The 14,447-nt window shown below is 42.1% G+C and overlaps 1 protein-coding gene across 1 annotated transcript in view; it reads right to left on the reverse strand.

Annotated features, from left to right (window-relative positions):
- Positions 1 to 7,451: 7,451 nt before the first annotated feature.
- The window catches only part of LOC139265102 (SH2 domain-containing protein 1A-like), a 100,283-nt gene continuing 93,287 nt past the window's right edge, over positions 7,452 to 14,447 (reverse strand). Inside the window, exons 3-4 of the mRNA XM_070881997.1 lie at positions 9,372 to 9,489; positions 7,452 to 7,566 (exon numbers count right to left, since the gene is read on the reverse strand). Of these exons, the coding sequence (XP_070738098.1) occupies positions 7,520 to 7,566; positions 9,372 to 9,489 (165 nt within the window). The 3' untranslated portion in view covers positions 7,452 to 7,519. The remainder of the gene's footprint in view (positions 7,567 to 9,371; positions 9,490 to 14,447) is intronic.

A 14,447-nucleotide genomic window follows, 5' to 3' on the forward strand; every position in this document is an offset into this window, starting at 1 on the left:
GGATTTCCTGGAGTGCATAAGGGATGGTTTTCTAGACCAATATGCTGAGGAACCAACTGGAGGGGAGGCCATCTTAGACTGGGTGTTGTGTAATGAGAGAGGATTAATTAGCAATCTCATTGTGCGAGGCCCCTTGGGGAAGAGTGACCATAATATGGTGGAATTCTGCATTAGGATGGAGAATGAAACAGTTAATTCAGAGACCATGGTCCAGAACTTAAAGAAGGGTAACATTGAAGGTATGAGGCGTGAATTAGCTAGGATTGATTGGCGAATGATACTTAAGGGGTTGACTGTGGATGGGCAATGGCAGACATTTAGAGACCGCATGGATGAACTACAACAATTGTACATTCCTGTCTGTCGTAAAAATAAAAAAGGGAAGGTGGATCAACCGTGGCTATCAAGGGAAATCAGGGATACTATTAAAGCCAAGGAAGTGGCATACAAATTGGCCAGAAATAGCAGTGAACCCGGAGACTGGGAGAAATTTAGAACTCAGCAGAGGAGAACAAAGGGTTTGATTAGGGCAGGGAAAATGGAGTACGAGAAGAAGCTTGCAGGGAACATTAAGGCGGATTGCAAAAGTTTCTATAGATATGTAAAGAGAAAAAGGTTAGTAAAGACAAACGTAGGTCCCCTGCAGTCAGAATCAGGGGAAGTCATAACGGGGAACAAAGAAATGGCAGACCAATTGAAAAAGTACTTTGGTTCGGTATTCACTAAGGAGGACACTAACAACCTTACGGATATAAGAGGGGTCAGAGGGTCTAGTAAGGAGGAGGAACTGAGGGAAATCCTTATTAGTCGGGAAATTGTGTTGGGGAAATTAATGGGATTGAAGGCCGATAAATCCCCAGGGCCTGATGGACTGCATCCCAGAGTACCTAAGGAGGTGGCCTTGGAAATAGCGGATGCATTGACTCTGGATCAGTTCCTATCGAGTGGAGGGTAGCCAATGTAACCCCACTTTTTAAAAAAGGAGGGAGAGCGAAAACAGGGAATTATAGACCGGTCAGCCTGACATCGGTAGTGGGTAAGATGATGGAATCAATTATTAAGTATGTCATAGCAGCACATTTGGAAAGAGGTGACATGATAGGTCCAAGTCAGCATGGATTTGTGAAAGGGAAATCATGCTTGACAAATCTTATGGAATTTTTTGAGGATGTTTCCAGTAGAGTGGACAAGGGAGAACCATTTCATGTGGTATATTTGGACTTTCAGAAGGCTTTCGGCAAGGTTCCACACAAGAGATTAACGTGCAAAGTTAAAGCACATGGGATTGGGGGTAGTGTGCTGACATGGATTGAGAAATGGTTGTCAGACAGGAAGCAAAGAGTAGGAGTAAATGGGGACTTTTCAGAATGGCAGGCAGTGACTAGTGGGGTACCGCAAGGTTCTGTGCTGGGGCCCCAGCTGTTTGCACTGTACATTAATGATTTAGACGAGGGGATTAAATGTAGTATCTCCAAATTTGCGGATGACACTAAGTTAGGTGGCAGTGTGAGCTGCGAGGAGGATGCTATGAGGCTGCAGAGCAACTTGGATAGGTTAGGTGAGTGGGCAAATGCATGGCAGATGAAGTATAATGTGGATAAATGTGAGGTTATCCACTTTGGTTGTAAAAACAGAGAGACAGACTATTATCTGAATGGTGACAGGTTGGGAAAAGGGGAGGTGCAACGAGACCTGGGTGTCATGGTACATCAGTCATTGAAAGTTGGCATGCAGGTACAGCAGGCGGTTAAGAAAGCAAATGGCATGTTGGCCTTCATAGCGAGGGGATTTGAGTACAGGGGCAGGGAGGTGTTACTACAATTGTACAGGGCCTTGGTGAGGCTACACCTGGAGTATTGTGTACAGTTTTGGTCTCCTAACTTGAGGAAGGACATTCTTGCTATTGTGGGAGTGCAGTGAAGGTTCACCAGACTGATTCCCGGGATGGCGGGACTGACTTATCAAGAAAGACTGGATCAACTGGGCTTGTATTCACTGGAGTTCAGAAGAATGAGAGGGGACCTCATAGAAACGTTTAAAATTCTGATGGGTTTAGACAGGTTAGATGCAGGAAGAATGTTCCCAATGTTGGGGAAGTCCAAAATCAGGGGTCACAGTCTAAGGATAAGGGGTAAGCCATTTAGGACCGAGATGAGGAGGAACTTCTTCACCCAGAGAGTGGTGAACCTGTGGAATTCTCTACCACAGAAAGTTGTTGAGGCCAATTCACTAAATATATTCAAAAAAGAGTTAGATGTAGTCCTTACTACTAAGGGGATCAAGGGGTATGGTGAGAAAGCAGGAATGGGGTACTGAAGTTGCATGTTCAGCCATGAACTCATTGAATGGCAGTGCAGGCTAGAAGGGCCGAATGGCCTACTCCTGCACCTATTTTCTATGTTTCTATGTTTCTATGATTCAGGAGATGAAAAGATTGACATGAGGATAATTTGAGTAGGTTGGGCCTATACACATTGGAGTTCAGAAGAATGAGAGGTGATCTTATTGAAACATATAAGATAATGAGGGGGCTCGACAAGGTGGATGCAGATATTTCCACTCCTAGGGGAAACTAAAACTAGGGGACATTAGAATAATCGCCCATTTAAAACTGAGATTAGGTGGAATTCCTTCTCTCAGAGGGCTTGAGCAGTGGTGCAGCAGGGAGGGATTCAAATTCCTGGGGCATTGGAACTGGTTCTCGGGGAGGTGGGACCAGTACAAACCGGACGGTCTGCACCTGGGCAGGACCGGAACCAATGTCCTAGGGGAGTGTTTGCTAGTGCTGTTGGGGAGGAGGTAAACTAATATGGCAGGGGGATGGGAACCAATGCAGGGAGATAGAGGGAGACAAAATGCAGACAGAAGCAAAAGTCAGAAAGGAGATGAGTAAAAGTGGAGGGCAGAGAAACCCAATGCAAAAAACAAAAAGGGCCATTGTACAGCAAAATTCTAAAGGGTCAAAGTATAATAAAAAGGCAAGCATGAAAGCTCGGTGCCTCAATGCGAGGAGTATTCGGAACCCAGGAGAGGGCTCTCAGCTAGTTAGAGTCGGGGAGAGCTCAGATGATCAGGACCCCAAGAAAGAATGCAAAAGGCAGGAGGCAACAGAGCAGAGTAGCACTGGGGTAAGTGTAAACCACAAGGTGATAGGAAGGGACAATATGTATGAATATAAAGGGACTGCAGGAGGGGTCAAAACTAAAAATTATCGTTTAAAAACTAGTATTAAAACACTCTACCTAAACGCACGCAGCATTCGAAATAAAGTAAATGAGTTGACGGCACAAATTATTACAAATGGTTATGATTTGGTGGCCATTGCAGAAACGTGGTTGCAGGGTGGCCAAGACTGGTAATTAAACATACAGGGATATCTGACAATTCGGAAAGATAGACAAGAATAAAGGAGCTGGGGTAGCTCTGTTACTACTGCTGTCCTTACTACTAGGGGGATCAAGGGGTATGGCGAGAAAGCAGGAATGGGGTACTGAAGTTGCATGTTCAGCCATGAACTCATTGAATGGCGGTGCAGGCTCGAAGGGCCGAATGGCCTACTCCTGCACCTATTTTCTATGTTTCTATGTTAATAAAGGATGATATCAGGGCAGTTGTGAGAGACGATATTGGCTCTAATGAACAAAATGATGAATCATTGTGGGTGGAAATTAAAGATAGTAAGGGGAAAAAGTCACTGGTGGGCGTAGTTTATAGGCCCCCAAATAATAACTTCACGGTGGGCGGACAATAATCAAGGGAATAATGGAGGCATGTGAAAAAGGAACGGCAGTAATCATGGGGGATTTTAACCTACATATCGATTGGTCAAATCAAATCTCACAGGGTAGCCTTGAGGAGGAATTCATAGAATGCATACGGGATTGTTTCTTAGAACAGTATGTTACAGAACCTACAAGGGAGCAAGCTATCTTAGATCTGGTCCTGTGTAATGAGACAGGAATAATAAACGATCTCCTAGTAAAAGATCCTCTCGGAATGAGTGATCACAGTATGGTTGAATTTGTAATACAGATTGAGGCTGAGGAAGTAGTGTCTCAAACGAGCGTACTATGCTTAAACAAAGGGGACTACAGTGGGATGAGGGCAGAGTTGGCTAAAGTAGACTGGAAACACAGACTAAACGGTGGCACAATTGAGGAACAGTGGAGGACTTTTAAGGAGCTCTTTCATATTGTTCAACAAAAATATATTCCAGTGAAAAAGGAGGGCGGAAAGAGAAGGGATAACCAGCCGTGGATAACCAAGGAAATAAAGGAGAGTATCAAATTAAAAACCAATGCATATAAGGTGGCCAAGGTTAGTGGGAAACTGGAAGATTGGGAAAATTTTAAACGACAGCAAAGAATGACTAAGAAAGCAATAAAGAAAGATAGATTACGAAAGTAAACTTGCGCAAAACATAAAAACGGATAGTAAAAGCTTTTACCAATATATAAAACGTAAAAGAGTGACTAAAGTAAATGTTGGTCCCTTAGAAGATGAGAAGGGGGATTTAATAATGGGAAATGTGGAAATGGCTGAGACCTTAAACAATTATTTTGCTTCGGTCTTCACAGTGGAAGACACAAAAACCATGCCAAAAATTGTTGGTCACGGGAATGTGGGAAGGGAGGACCTTGAGATAATCACTATAACTAGGGGGGTAGTGCTGGACAGGCTAATGGGACTCAAGGTAGACAAGTCCCCTGGTCTGGATGAAATGCATTAAAAGAGATGGCAGAAGTTATAGCAGGTGCATTCATTATAATCTACTAAAATTCTCTGGACTCTGGGGAGGTACCAGCGGATTGGAAAGCAGCTAATGTGACGCCTCCGTTTAAAAAAGGGGGCAGACAAAAGGCAGGTAACTAACTATAGGCCGGTTAGTTTAACATCTGTAATGGGGAAAATGCTTGAAGCTATCATTAAGGAAGACATAGCGGGACATCTAGATAGGAATAGTGCGATCAAACAGACGCAACATGGATTCATGAAGGGGAAATCAGGTTTAACTAATTTACTGGAATTCTTTGAGGATATAATGAGCATGGTGAATAGAGGTGTACCGATGGATGTGGTGTATTTAGATTTCCAAAAAGCATTCGATAAGGTGCCACACAAAAGGTTACTGCAGAAGATAAAGGTACGCAGAGTCGGAGGAAATGTATTAGCATGGATCGAGAATTGGCTGGCTAACAGAAAGCAGAGAGTCGGGATAAATGGGTCCTTTTCGGGTTGGAAATCGGTGGTTAGTGGTGTGCCACAGGGATCGGTGCTGAGACCACAACTGTTTACAATATACATAGATGACCTGGAAGAGGGGACAGAGTGTAGTGTAACAAAATTTGCAGATGACACAAAGATTAGTGGGAAAGCGGGTTGTGTAGAGGACACAGAGAGGCTGCAAAGAGATTTAGATAGGTTAAGCGAATGCGCTAAGGTTTGGCAGATGGAATACAATGTCGGAAAATGTGAGGTCATCCACCTTGGAAAAAAAAACAGTAAAAGGGAATATTATTTGAATGGGGAGAAATTACAACATGCTGCGGTGCAGAGGAACCTGGGGGTCCTTGTGCATGAATCCCAAAAAGTTAGATTGCAGGTGCAGCAGGTAATCAGGGAGGCGAATGGAATGTTGGCCTACATTGCGAGAGGGATGGAGTACAAAAGCAGGGAGGTCTTGCTGCAACTGTACAGGGTATTGGTGAGGCCACACCTGGAGTACTGCGTGCAGTTTTGGTCATCTTACTTAAGGAAGATATACTAGCTTTGGAGTGGGTACAGAGACGATTCACTAGGCTGATTCCGGAGATGAGGGGGTTACCTTATGATGATAGATTGAATAGACTGGGTCTTTACTCGTTGGAGTTCAGAAGGATGAGGGGTGATCTTGTAGAAACATTTAAAATAATGAAAGGGATAGACAAGATAGAGGCAGAGAGGTTGTTTCCACTGGTCGGGGAGACTAGAACTAGGGGGCACAGCCTCAAAATACGGGGGAGCCAATTTAAAACCGAGTTAAGGAGGAATTTCTTCTCCCAGAGGGTTGTGAATCTGTGGAATTCTCTGCCCAAGGAAGCAGTTGAGGCTAGCTCATTGAATGTATTCAAATCACAGATTTAACCAATAAGGGAATTAAGGGTTATGGGGAGCGGGCGGGTAAGTGGAGCTGAGTCCACGGCCAGATCAGCCATCAGGCTCGAGGGGCTAGATGGCCTGCTCCTGTTCCTAATTCTTATGTTCTTATGTTCTCAAATCTATGGAATTCTCTGCCCCAGAAAAAAAATGCACTCCTGTGACTAACAAATAAGAAAAAGTTGAAGGGAACATAATTATTGCTAGATCACTCTATTTCTTCAAAAGAAAATCTCAGAATATCTATCAATTTAAAAAAAATCAGGAAATAAATCAAACGTGTTTCACAGAAACTAAGTTTTAAAAAGGTTTCTGTAGCAGTCCAGTACAGCAGATATCTATAGCACCTGCTTCCTAACTACATATTGGCATGTTCATGTCTCAAGGCTGCCATTCACTTGAGATGCCTTTTGTTTTAATTTTATATGTATCTTTACCAAAAGTTACTCCAAGTGCTGCTGCTACTTTTTTGTTGGCAATAAATAAAATACATGAAATTATTTTTTTCTGTTTAGTAATGTTTCTCAATCAAATTCAGGGGGACATCGTTGTGGAAAACAGCAAGATTGATAATCGTGGCTTGCTGTGGCTCATAAAGCAGTGTTGCTGTGTCATCCGTGTACTAAACTAAATCACTGTGTGACCATATAATAATCTTGTATGTGTGATGTGACTGCTGTTGAGCTCAGGAAGGTTTGTTCAGCAAGACATTTTACACTCATACACAGTTGTTGAGAGAAAATGGTTCTTCACAAATGCAGGGTAAACACTGGCCCTGAGTTTCTACAGCAGTTGTTCCAATCTCCTGTCATAATCTTGGAGGGAGAACATCAGAGCCCTGGAGACCAATCTCTCACCATGATGAGAGATGAGGACAACCCCTGCAGAAATTCAGTGGAATTACAGAGAAAATTGTTTTTCACTTTTTGTATCACTGCTATTATTCACAAATAGCAGAACTGTAACTATCCTTCAACAAAATTTCTTTTAAAATTAGATCAGTCAAGTGGTAAAAAAATTTTAAAATTTTTTCAGTTGAACACCAGTAGCTGCCTTAGAACAATATGAAAGGAACAGAGATCCCTTTGCTAACAAGTTTGGGGAAAAGATAAATAAATAAATGAAATATTATGAGCCCTCTGCTTCATCAAGTACTTGTGCACTGAAGTATGCCAGAACTTCATATATCAAGAACAGTAATTGCTAGTTGAGCATCTGGTTCTCCGGAAAAAGGAAATAATATTTAGAATGTTGAACAGTGCATAACACCATCAAAGATCAATGAAGATATATCCAGGTTGACTGTTGCAGCTCGTTTCAACAGAAAGCACTTATGATAAGTTCAGTCCAACGTCATATTAGCAATTAAAAAATAGAACATCAATCATTCAGCTGGTTGCATCATGAGATAATCTTCTTCCATTTCAACACCTGAAAAAACAAATAAAAATTCAGTGTTGTAATGAGAATTTTAGTTAATAAATCTGCATGAAAATGACACATGTTATCGTTAATCAAAGTGAAGTTTACGCATGAGTTGTCCAATGGCTTAGTGGGCTAAAGTTACTACCTCAGTCTAGTACTGAGCCATGCAGACTAGAAGGCTCCTGGTTCATGTTCTGGACTGTGCTGATTTCAGTTGTGCATTTGGCTTCAGTGCCCTTCCTGGGCTATGGAACATGAGAAAAAAGTCAGCTAGAATTTGCACTCCTGCTCACTATCCAATAGCATCAGCTGCAGAGTGTGCATCAGGTGCAGACCACACAGAGCTCAGCTGTGATCCCTCACATGGTCAATTGCAACAACAAACTTGCGTTTATGTAGTGACTTCAACGTAGGAAAAAGTCCCAAGGCACTTCACAGATACCCAGTCAGGCAAAAATTAACAATGAGCCAAAAAAGGAAATATTAGGAGGGAAGGTTAAAAGCTTGGTCAAAGAAATAGGCTTAAAGAAGGGTTTTAAAGGACAAGAAAGAGATGCAGAGGTAGAGAGGTTTAGGGTGGAAATTCCAGACCTTAGGGCCTATATGGCGAAAGTCATGGATGCCAAAAGTGGTGCAAAGAGATTTCTGGATGTACATGTGAGGAGAGTTGGAGGAATGTGGAATCCACCGAACAACAGGGACATTTGGTGCTGGATTTCTGCTGTTTCCAGGATTTCTTGCTTGCCTAGTAAGGGACAGAACCACTGCCCATTCCTTAAAACCAAACGTCATTGGAAGGGGTAACGAGTTAAGAGGACTCCCTATGTTGGGAGTTCCAGCTTTTGTGTTTCACTCAAGAATCATTGTAGTTCTGCAGGTCAGTATACAGAGTGAGATGAGGTCTACTGGCCTCCATATGAGTGCAAGTGGGCCCCTCGGAGCAGGGGGGGCCTTTCTTGTTCCTATTTGGGGAGAGAAAACTTTGTGCTCCACTTTGTCCTTTATATACATTTAGCATTAGATGCCAGTTTCCACTGCAGGTTGGGTTTCACTGGGTAATATGAAGAGAAAAGAAATAAAGAAGAAAGTAAGACTTGCATTTATATAGTGCCTATCATGACCACTGGACATCACAAAGCGCTTTACAGCCAATGAAGTACTTTCAAAGTGTAGTCACTGTTGTAGTGTGGGAAACACGGCAGCCGATTTGCGCACAAGCAACAACGTAATAATGACCAGATAATCCATTTTTTGATATGTGGATTGAAAGATAAACATTGGCCAGGACACCAGGGATAACTCCCCTGCTTTTCTTTGAAATAGTGCCATGGAATCTTTTACATCCACTTGAGAGAGCAGACGGGGTCTCGGTTTAAAGTCTCATGCGAAAGATGGCACCTTCGACAGTGTAGTGCTCCCTCAGCACTGCACTAGAGTGCCATCCTAGATTTTTTTGTGCTCGAGTTCCTGGAGTGGGATGAACCCACAACCTCTGAGGCGAGTTTGCCACCAACTGAGCCAGAACCTGTTCTCTTAAAACCCACAGATTATAACCTTCCACAGCCTGCTCTATACACACATACACACACAACTTTTACAACTCTGGAAAATAGGAAATACTATAAAATTCACAAAAAAATTGACAGGAGAAATATCTTCAATGGGCTGAACAAATCCACTTAGCAAAACAAGATTATAGGAAAATGTTAAAATAAGGCACCTTTTATTCATATCAAACCAATACATGAGAAGAGCAGTATTTCCAAGCACATATGATTCGGCTCAGGTAACAGTAAAGACATTTTAAATACCTTTCTGTTTGTACACAGGGTATAATAAGGGTATTGCTATGCCTTGGTCTTCCTTTTGGTATGCAGCTATTAAGTTCTTCACTTTACGAAACAACCTCTTTGGGACTCCAGGTGCAGTCTGTAAACACATAAAAGAAAAATAATTTTTAGGAACAGGATAAGGACAAAATGCTAAAATAAGCCTATCCCTTTGTCTCAGACCAGGCCCAGATACCCATTTTCTCACCTTAATTCCTTCTCACTTCAGAAATGCGGCATTTATCAGGGCCGTTTTTCAAGTTTGTGCTGCCAGCTGGGAACCTTGCCCACCAGCCATACATTTCAGAAAATCCCCAGCATGCTGCCCACGTGTTCTGTTAGTTCCGATTCAGAATAATCGGCCATATACTTTACACTTCAACAACCTTCCCTGCTAACATATTCCACAACTCTATGTGACATTCCTCTTATCCCTAACTTTCCAATTTTGAAACTTGTGTTCACTAGTTCTTGAACCCTGTTAATGCAACCAAACATCATAGATATCCATTATCACTTTTATTTCATTAGTCACGGTCTGCAAATTGTAATTGTTTCACAGGTGTTGTACTCCTCTGGCTAGGCCACACTGCGCTCACTTATTATGGCTTCATGGGATGCCAAGACATTTTTTTTTCATGCTAATAATTCTGAGCAAGTTATCAGGTCAAAGAATTTAGTTGACAGGATACCCATGATATCGAATTGTAGAAATAAAAAAAAAATAATGCAAAATAAGAAAATATGAAATAAGGACAGGAAATGCTGGAATGCACAGCAAGTCTGAAAGTACCTGGAAAGAGGAAAGACTGGTTAATATTTGGAAAGATCTGGAAAAATGAACGGCCTCCTTCTGCGCTGTAAATTTCTATGTTTCTATAAGATGGTCTGAGAATAAGAGGGGAGGAGAGAACTTTTTCAAGTGGAAACTCTTCATCAGAACTGGAAATAAGATTTTTTTTTTAATTTATAGGACAACTAAAATAATGAATATAGGGTACAAGTATAAATATAGCAAGAGTAGAAATACACAAAGATACTTCCAAGAGTAAAAATTTGCTGAATGTTAGTCCAAAAAAGTAACTACTGGATTTAGTGGCCTGTAAACTGTTTTTTTTGTAAAGATGGAAAGGAGTGAAGCGTTGCTGCAGTCGGAATGCAGGGAGGGTTATGCCTGAAATGTTAACTTGTCTCCACAGATGGTGAGTGTTTCCAGCATTTTCTGTTTTTGTTTCCTAAACTGCACACGTCTCTGCCTCATCTTGAGCTGTGAATATCAGCCAGACTGTAATGTATATTCACTGCGGCTTGAAAAGAAACAGTTAGCAGTCACTGATTTTAACTCAGTGTGTCCTGTACCAAAAAGAAAGATTTCAATAAATAATCCACTATGGACAAAAATGCTTTATTTTTGTCGTATGAACAGGATCCAGTCCACAGTTAAGGGCCAAGGTCTATAATGCCGCATACCATCGAGGTGAAAAGAGTAGCAGAAAGGACGTGATAAATCAGGCAATTATGCCTATCTGAAGCTAGCATTGGAGAACTGCAGGAAGAAGGAGAGAAGGAAAGAATTCCACAGTTCTGAGGTCCTTGGAAATAATGAATTTGAATAAGGGACAAAATAGTCTTGATTTTAACACAGTGAGAATGCAGACAAGAAGAAAAGGCAACAGCATATTTAGTTTAGATTTTAGAAGAAACAGAAGAAAGTAAGTTCAGAGGAGCAATGTTGACAGCTTTAATTAAAGCTTAGGTAGAATGATGGTTAATTACCAAGAAGAAACAGAATCATGCAGCAGACACAGTCTGTGTGTGTGCATCAGGAGTTTTACAATGTTAAATTACCAGTCACAGGGCTGAGATCAATTTCATTGTAGGTTATGTTAAATTTGTATGGAACCTTGGTTAGACCACACTTAAGAGTTCTGTGCACAGGTCAGATCTCCATATTAGAAAAAGGATAGAGAGGCACGAGAGAAGCTGCAAGAAAGATTTACAAGGATGATACCAGAACTGAGAGGTTATAACTATCGGACAATTATACAGGAATAGACAGCTGAAGAGTGACCTGATAGAGGTCTTTAAAATTAAGAAGGAGTTTGATAGGATAGATGTAGAGAAGATGTTTTCACTTGTGGGATCAGTTCAAAACTAGGGATCATAAATATAAAATAAAAACAGAAAATGCTGGAAATCTCAGCGGGTCAGGCAGCATCTGTGGAGAGAAACAGAGTTAATGTTTCAGGTCGATGACCCTTCGTCAGTGTTCTAGCATTTTCTGGTTTTATTTCAGATTACAGTATCTGCAGTATTTTGCTTTTGATCATAAATATAAGATAGTCATTAAAAAAATCCAATAAGGAAGTCAGGAGAAACTTCCTTACCTAGAGAGTGGTGAGTATGTGGAACTCGCTACTACATGGAGTAGCTGAGATGAATAGCATAGATACATTGAAGGAAGATATGGTAATAGGGTGAGATGAAGTAGGGTGGGATGATCCTCGTGTGGAACATAAACACCAGCTAAGACCAGTTGGGCCAAATGGCCTGATTCTGTGCTGCAAATTATATGTAATTCTATGCAATAAGCTCTAAACTGCAATGAGTATGACTTTGGCCAGCTTTATATTCAGTTAGTTCAGTGTGAACTGAAAGGACAATAATTTCCACCAACCCATTAATCAACATCTTTATTTACGAGGTTGAAAACTTCCTGCTGCTCATTTGCACTCCGGAGCATATTAAATGATTCTGCACTTTACCCCTTCTACTTATAGAAAATTAATATACTGCAGTAATATGGGAAAATAAATAAGGTTTATTAATAGAGACAGTGAAGTATACAGATGGAATCAAGGGACAAATTTATATGAATTAGAGATAAATTTGAATCAGAATTATGCCATGAAATATATGTTTTCATCATCATCATAGGCAGTCCCTCTGAAGCGAGGAAGACTTGCTTCCACTCTTAAAATGAGTCCTTAGGTGGCTGTACAGTCCAATACGAGATCCACAGTCCCTGTCACAGGTGGGACAGATAGTCGTTGAGGGAAAGAGTGGGTGGTACAGTTTGCTGCACGGTCTTTCCACTGCCTGCGCTTGATTTCTGCATGCTCTCGGCAATGAGACTTGAGTTGCTCAGCGCCCTCCTGGATGCACTTCTTCCACACAGGGCGGTCTTTGGCCAGGGACTCCCAGGTGTCAGTGAGGATGTTGCACTTCATCAGGGAGGCTTTGAGGGTGTCCTTGTAACGTTTCCACTGCCCACCTTTGGCTCGTATGCCGTGAAGGAGTTCCGAGTAGAGCGCTTGCTTTGGGAGTCTCATAGAAACATAGAAACATAGAAAATAGGTGCAGGAGTAGGCCATTTGGCCCTTCTAGCCTGCACCGCCATTCAATGAGTTCATGGCTGAACATGCAACTTCAGTACCCCATTCCTGCTTTCTCACCATACCCCTTGATTCCCCTAGTAGTAAGGACTTCATCTATCTCCTTTTTGAATATATTTAGTGAATTGGCCTCAACAACTTTCTGTGGTAGAGAATTCCACAGGTTCACCACTCTCTGGGTGAAGAAATTCCTCCTCATCTCGGTCCTAAATGGCTTCCCCCTTATCCTTAGACTGTGTCCCCTGGTTCTGGACTTCCCCAACATTGGGAACATTCTTCCTGCATCTAACCTGTCTCACCCCGTCAGAATTTTAAACGTTTCTATGAGGTCCCCTCTCATTCTTCTGAACTCCAGTGAATACAAGCCCAGTTGATCCAGTCTTTCTTGATAGGTCAGTCCTGCCATCCCGCGAATCAGTCTGGTGAACCTTCGCTGCACTCCCTCAATAGCAAGAATGTCCTTCCTCAGGTTAGGAGACCAAAACTGTACACAATACTCCAGGTGTGGCCTCACCAAGGCCCTGTACAATTGTAGCAACACCTCCCTGCCCCTGTACTCAAATCCCCTCGCTATGAAGGCCAACATGCCATTTGCTTTCTTAACCGCCTGCTGTACCTGCATGCCAACCTTCAATGACTGATGTACCATGACACCCAGGTCTCTTTGCACCTCCCCTTTTCCTAATCTATCACCATTCAGATAATAGTCTGTCTCTCTGTTTTTACCACCAAAGTGGATAACCTCATATTTATCCACATTATACTTCATCTGCCATGCATTTGCCCACTCACCTAACCTATCCAAGTCGCTCTGCAGCCTCATAGCATCCTCCTCGCAGCTCACACTGCCACCCAACTTAGTGTCATCCGCAAATTTGGAGATACTACATTTAATCCCCTCGTCTAAATCATTAATGTACAGTGTAAACAGCTGGGGCCCCAGCACAGAACCTTGCGGTACCCCACTAGTCACTGCCTGCCATTCTGAAAAGTCCCCATTTACTCCTACTCTTTGCTTCCTGTCTGACAACCAGTTCTCAATCCATGTCAGCACACTACCCCCAATCCCATGTGCTTTAACTTTGCACATTAATCTCTTGTGTGGGACCTTGTCGAAAGCCTTCTGAAAGTCCAAATATACCACATCAACTGGTTCTCCCTTGTCCACTCTACTGGAAACATCCTCAAAAAATTCCAGAAGATTTGTCAAGCATGATTTCCCTTTCACAAATCATGCTGACTTGGACCTATCATGTCACCTCTTTCCAAATGCACTGCTATGACATCCTTAATAATTGATTCCATCATTTTACCCACTACCGATGTCAGGCTGACCGGTCTATAATTCCCTGTTTTCTCTCTCCCTCCTTTTTTAAAAAGTGGGGTTACATTGGCTACCCTCCACTCCATAGGAACTGATCCAGAGTCAATGGAATGTTGGAAAATGACTGTCAATGCATCCACTATTTCCAAGGCCACCTCCTTAAGTACTCTGGGATGCAGTCTATCAGGCCCTGGGGATTTATCGGCCTTCAATCCCATCAATTTCCCCAACATAATTTCCTGACTAATAAAGATTTCCCTCAGTTCCTCCTCCTTACTAGACCCTCCGACCCCTTTTATATCCGGAAGGTTGTTTGTGTCCTCCTCAGTGAATACCGAA

The sequence above is a fragment of the Pristiophorus japonicus genome, chromosome 6 (assembly GCF_044704955.1).
Source record: "Pristiophorus japonicus isolate sPriJap1 chromosome 6, sPriJap1.hap1, whole genome shotgun sequence".
Lineage (NCBI taxonomy): Eukaryota > Metazoa > Chordata > Chondrichthyes > Pristiophoridae > Pristiophorus > Pristiophorus japonicus.